General features: G+C 62.5%; 1 protein-coding gene across 1 annotated transcript; it reads left to right on the top strand.

The window, feature by feature from the left end:
* Positions 1 to 2488: 2488 nt before the first annotated feature.
* Positions 2489 to 6250, top strand: LOC130605565 (integrin alpha-5-like; the record flags this gene model as incomplete). The annotated part of the gene is made up of 3 exons (XM_057421166.1): positions 2489 to 2509; positions 4999 to 5139; positions 6049 to 6250. Coding segments are annotated over exons 1-3 (364 nt in total), but the record flags the coding sequence as incomplete, so codon positions are not given.
* Between the last annotated feature and the right edge of the window lie 213 nt (positions 6251 to 6463).

The raw sequence follows: 6463 nt of genomic DNA, 5'->3' as shown, positions 1-6463 counted from the left end.
ATGGGGTGCTCTGGGGATCTCTGGGGTGTATGGGTTGCTATGGGGATCTATGGGATCCTATGGGAATCAATGGGGTCCAATGGATGCTATTGGGTGTATGGGTTGCTCTGGGGTGTATGGGGTGCTATGGGGTGTATGGGGTGCTATGGGTTGCTATGGGGTGTATGGTTTGCTATGGGGTGTATGGGGTGCTATGGGGTGCTATGGGGTGTATGGGTTGCTATGGGGTGTATGCGTTGCTATGGGGTGCTATGGGGTGCTGTGGGGTTCTGTGGGGTGTATGGGGTGCTATGGGGTGTATGGGGTATTGTGGGGTGTATGGGGTGCTATGGGGTGCTGTGGGGTGTATGGGGTGCTATGGGGTGTATGGGATGCTATGGGGTGTATGGGGTGCTATGGGGTGTATGGGGTGTATGGGGTGTATGGGGTGCTGTGGGGTGTATGGGGCGCTCTATGGGTCTCTATGGGGCGCTGCCCCCCCGCAGGGTCTCCCGCCCCGATGTTGTCACTGTCCCCGAGGGGGGGTGGCCTCCGGAGCGCCCCCCCCAGCGCCTGCAGGACCTGGGGCCGCCCGTGGAGCACGTCTATGAGGTGGGGGGCAGCAATGGGTCCTGACCCCAATGGGTGCCCCGTGCTATGGGTGCCCCTGTCCCTATGCAATGGGTGCCCCTGACCCCAATGGGTGCCCCGTGCTATGGGTGCCCCTGTCCCTGTGCAATGGGTGCCCCTGACCCCATGCAATGGGTGCCCTGACCCCAATGGGTGCCCCTGTCCCTGTGCAATGGGTGCCCTGACCCCAATGGGTGCCCCGTGCTATGGGTGCCCCTGTCCCTATGCAATGGGTGCCCCTGACCCCAATGGGTGCCCCGTGCTATGGGTGCCCCTGTCCCTATGCAATGGGTGCCCCTGACCCCAATGGGTGCCCTGTGCAATGGGTGCCCCTGACCCCATGCAATGGGTGCCCTGACCCCAATGGGTGCCCCATGCAATGGGTGCCCCATGCAGTGGGTGCCCTGACCCCAATGGGTGCCCCATGCAATGGGTGCCCCTGTCCCTGTGCAATGAGTGCCCTGACCCCATGCAATGGGTGCCCTGACCCCAATGGGTGCCCCTTGCAATGGGTGCCCCTGACCCCATGCAATGGGTGCCCTGACCCTATGTAATGGGTGCCCCATGCAGTGGGTGCCTCCTGCCATGGGTGCCCCTGTCCCCGTGCCATGGGTTCCCCTTCCATGGGTGCCATGTGCTATGGGTGCCCCTGTCTCTGTACAATGGGTGCCCTGTGCCATGGGTGCCCTGTGCCATGGGTGCCCCTGTCCCTGTGCCATGGGTGCCCCTGTCCCCGTGCCATGGGTGCCCCTTGCCATGGGTGCCCTGTCCCCGTGCCATGGGTGCCCCTGTCCCTGTGCCATGGGTGCTCTGTGCCATGGGTGCCCCTGTCCCTGTGCCATGGGTGCTCCCAGTCATGGGTGCCCCTGTCCCTGTGCCATGGGTGCCCTGTGCCATGGGTGCCCCTGTCCCTGTGCCATGGGTGCCCCTGTCCCCATACACTGGGTGCCCCATACCATGGGTGCCCCCAGCCATGGGTGCCCCTGTCCCTGTGCCATGGGTGCCCCCAGCCATGGGTGCCCCTGTCCCCATACACTGGGTGCCCCTGTCCCTGTGCCATGGGTGCCCCATACCATGGGTGCCCCGTGCCATGGGTGCTCCCTGCCATGGGTACCCTGTGCCATGGGTGCCCCGTGCCATGGGTGCTCCCTGCCATGGGTGCCCCTGTCCCCATACACTGGGTGCTCCCAGCCCTGGGTGCTCCGTGCCATGGGTGCCCCTGTCCCTGTGCCATGGGTGCCCTGTGCCATGGGTGCCCCTGTCCCTGTGCCATGGGTGCTCCGTGCCATGGGTGCCCCTGTCCCTGTGCCATGGGTGCTCCGTGCCATGGGTGCCCCTGTCCCTGTGCCATGGGTGCCCCCTGCCATGGGTGCCCCTGTCCCTGTGCCATGGGTGCTCCCAGCCATGGGTGCCCCTGTCCCTGTGCCATGGGTGCTCCCTGCCATGGGTACCCTGTGCCATGGGTGCCCTGTGCCATGGGTGCCCCTGTCCCTGTGCCATGGGTGCCCCTGTCCCCATACACTGGGTGCCCCATACCATGGGTGCCCCGTGCCATGGGTGCCCCTGTCCCCGTGCCATGGGTGCCCCATACCATGGGTGCCATGTGCCATGGGTGCCCTGTGCCATGGGTGCCCCTGTCCCCATACACTGGGTGCCCTGTGCCATGGGTGCCCCATACCATGGGTGCTCCGTGCCATGGGTGCCCCATACCATGGGTGCTCCGTGCCATGGGTGCCCGGGTGCCGCAGGTGGTGAACGAGGGCCCCAGCTCCATCAGCCAGGGCTCCCTGGAGCTCCGCTGCCCCCTGCGCTACCGGGGGCTCCCCCTGCTCCTCGTCACCGCGCACTCGGGGCCCCCAACTGCTCCAGCAGCCACCCCATGGACGGGGGAGGGGAGGAGGTGGGCACCGGGGGGGGGGGGGGATGGGTATGGGGGGGAGGGGGGATGGGGATGGGGGGGATGGGGATGGGGGAATGGGGGGATGGGAATGGGGGGGATGGGGGGATGGGAAGGGGGGGATGGGGGGCTAATGGGGATGGGAATGGGGGGATGGGAGGATGGGAATGGGGGGATGGAAATGGGTGAATGGGGGGATGGGAATGGGGGGGATGGGGGGATGGGGATAGGGGGATGGGAATGGGGGAATGGGGGTATGGGGGGATGGGAATGGGGGGATGGGAATGGGGGATGGGGGGATGGGGGAATGGGAATGGGGGGATGGGGGATGGGGGGATGGGAATGGGGGGATGGGGAATGGGGGAATGGGGGGGATGGGGGAATGGGAATGGGGGGGATGGGAATGGGGGGATGGGGGATGGGGATGGGGATGGGGGGATGGGAATGGGGGGGAATGGGGGGATGGGAATGGGGGGATGGGGGGGATGGGGGAATGGGAATGGGGGGATGGGAATGGGGGATGGGGGGCAATGGGGGGGAATGGGAATGGGGGGATGGGGGGCAATGGGGGGGATGGGGGTAATGGGAATGAGGGGATGGGAATTGGGGAGATGGAAATGGGGGAATGGGGGAATAGGGGCACTGGGGACCTTTGGTGTCACTGGGTGTCATTGGGTGCCACCAGATGTCTTTGGGTGTCGTTGGGTGTCATTGGGGGCACTGGGTGTTATTGGGGACATCAGGTGCCATTGGGGACGTTGGGTGTCACTGGGTGTCATTGGGGACAGTGGGCGTCACTGGGGACATTGGGTGTCGTTGGGTGTCACTGGGGACGTTGGGTGTCATTGGGGACATTGGGCATTGTTGGGGACGTTGGGTGTCGCCGGGTGTCATTGGGTGTCATTGGGTGTCGTTGGGTGTCATTGGGTGTCATTGGGTGTCATTGGGTGTCATTGGGTGTCGTTGAGTTTCATTGGGTGTCACTGGGTGTCATTGGGTGTCATTGGGTGTCACTGGGTGTCATTGGGTGTCGTTGGGTGTCATTGGGTGTCACTGGGTGTCATTGGGTGTCGTTGGGTGTCGTTGGGTGTCGGGTGTTGTTTGGGACGATGGGTGTCATTGGGTGTCACTGGGTGTCATTGGGTGTTGTTGGGTGTCACTGGGTGTCATTGGGTGTCACTGGGTGTCACTGGGTGTCATTGGGTGTCGTTGGGTGTCATTGGGTGTCATTGGGTGTCATTGGGTGTCGTTGAGTTTCATTGGGTGTCACTGGGTGTCATTGGGTGTCATTGGGTGTCACTGGGTGTCATTGGGTGTCGTTGGGTGTCATTGGGTGTCACTGGGTGTCATTGGGTGTCGTTGGGTGTCGTTGGGTGTCGGGTGTTGTTTGGGACGATGGGTGTCATTGGGTGTCACTGGGTGTCATTGGGTGTCACTGGGTGTCATTGGGTGTTGTTGGGTGTCACTGGGTGTCATTGGGTGTCACTGGGTGTCATTGGGTGTTGTTGGGTGTCACTGGGTGTCATTGGGTGTCATTGGGTGTCACTGGGTGTCATTGGGTGTTGTTGGGTGTCACTGGGTGTCATTGGGTGTCCCTGGGTGTCATTGGGTGTCATTGGGTGTTGTTGGGTGTCACTGGGTGTCACTGGGTGTCATTGGGTGTTGTTGGGTGTCACTGGGTGTCATTGGGTGTCACTGGGTGTCATTGGGTGTCATTGGGTGTCACTGGGTGTCATTGGGTGTTGTTGGGTGTCACTGGGTGTCACTGGGTGTCATTGGGTGTCATTGGGTGTTGTTGGGTGTCACTGGGTGTCACTGGGTGTCATTGGGTCTTGTTGGGTGTCACTGGGTGTCACTGGGTGTCATTGGGTGTCATTGGGTGTTGTTGGGTGTCACTGGGTGTCACTGGGTGTCATTGGGTGTTGTTGGGTGTCACTGGGTGTCATTGGGTGTTGTTGGGTGTCACTGGGTGTCATTGGGTGTCACTGGGTGTCATTGGGTGTCATTGGGTGTCACTGGGTGTCATTGGGTGTCATTGGGTGTTGTTGGGTGTCACTGGGTGTCATTGGGTGTCACTGGGTGTCACTGGGTGTCATTGGGTGTCACTGGGTGTTGTTGGGTGTCATTGGGTGTCATTGGGTGTCACTGGGTGTCATTGGGTGTCATTGGGTGTCATTGGGTGTTACTGGGTGTCATTGGGTGTCACTGGGTGTCATTGGGTGTCATTGGGTGTCACTGGGTGTCATTGGGTGTCACTGGGTGTCATTGGGTGTTACTGGGTGTCATTGGGTGTCGTTGGGTGTCACTGGGTGTCATTGGGTGTCACTGGGTGTCATTGGGTGTTACTGGGTGTCATTGGGTGTCATTGGGTGTCGTTGGGTGTCATTGGGTGTCACTGGGTGTCATTGGGTGTCATTGGGTGTCATTGGGTGTTGTTGGGTGTCACTGGGTGTCACTGGGTGTCATTGGGTGTTGTTGGGTGTCAATGGGAGGTGCCTGCTCACGGGGGTGCCCCCACCTCTGCCCCCCAGGAGCAGGAGCAGGGCCTGGCCCCTCGCGTGCTGCAGCGCCGGGACACGGGGGGCAGCGGGGACACGAGCAGGAGGGACCCCCCCGTGCTGCCCCACACCCTGGTCAGTGCCCTGGACCCCCATTGCCCCCCTTGTCCCCCATTGGCCCCCATTCTCCCCTATTGTCCCCCATTGTCCCCCCATTGCCCTCCCCATTGCCCCCCATTGTTATTGCCCTCCCCATTGCACCCCCATTTCACCCCCATTGCCCCCCCATGACCCCCCATTGCCCCCCCATTGTCCCCCCCATTGTCCCCCCATTACCCCCCATTGCCCCCCATTGTCCCCCACTTTTGCCCCTATTGTCCCCTCCATTGTCCCCTCTCATTGTCCCCCCATTACCCCCCCATTGCCCCCCATTGTCCCCCACTTTTGCCCCTACTGTCCCCCCCACTGTCCCCTCTCATTGCCCCCCATTACCCCCCATTGCCCCCCATTGTCCCCCCATTGACCCCCCATTGCCCATCATTGTCCCCCACTTTTGCCCCTATTTTCCCCTCCATTGTCCCCTCTCATTGCCCCCCCATTACCCCCCCATTGCCCCCCATTGTCCCCCCTATTGTCCCCCCATTGGACCCTGTTGTCCCCTCCATTGTCCCCTCTCATTGCCCCCCCATTACCCCCCCATTGCCCCCCCATTGTCCCCCATTGTCCCTTCCATTGTCCCCTCTCATTGCCCCCCCATTACCCCCATTGTCCCCCACTTTTGCCCCTATTGTCCCCTCCATTGTCCCCTCTCATTGCCCCCCATTACCCCCCCATTGTTCCCCATTGTCCCCTCCATTGTCCCCTCTCATTGCCCCCCCATTACCCCCATTGTCCCCCACTTTTGCCCCTATTGTCCCCTCCATTGTCCCCTCTCATTGCCCCCCATTACCCCCCCATTGTTCCCCATTGTCCCCTCCATTGTCCCCTCTCATTGTCCCCCCATTACCCCCCCATTACCCCCCATTGCCCCCCATTGCCCCCCAGGGCTGCCCCGAGGCCGAGTGCTTCCTCCTGAGCTGCCCCATGGGGGCGCTGGAGCGGCAGCAGCGCGTGAGCCTCAGCCTGCGCTTCCGCCTGCGGGGCGCCCCCGCGCGGCCGGTGAGGGAACTGCACCCACACACAGCGAACCCTATGGGGACCCCGAAGCCCCCCACCCCACCCCACGGAGCCCCTGGGACCCCTTGGGGTGCTCTGGGACGGCCATGGGTGCCCTGTGGGTGTTGGTGGGTGCCCCATTGATGTCCATGGGTGCCCTGTGGGTGTTGGTGGGTGCCCCATGGGTGTCTATGGGTGCCTTGTGGGTGTTGGTGGGTGCCCCATGGGTGTCTATGGGTGCCTTGTGGGTGTTGGTGGGTGCCCCATGGGTGTCTATGGGTGCCTTGTGGGTGTTGGTGGGTGC

The sequence above is a fragment of the Pezoporus wallicus genome, unplaced genomic scaffold (assembly GCF_028554395.1).
Source record: "Pezoporus wallicus isolate ANWC-B61680 ecotype Strahan unplaced genomic scaffold, APGP_CSIRO_Pwel_v1 contig_12778, whole genome shotgun sequence".
Lineage (NCBI taxonomy): Eukaryota > Metazoa > Chordata > Aves > Psittaciformes > Psittacidae > Pezoporus > Pezoporus wallicus.
The sequence above is the reverse complement of the archived record's forward strand: the minus strand, read 5'-3'. Positions and strand labels throughout refer to the sequence as shown.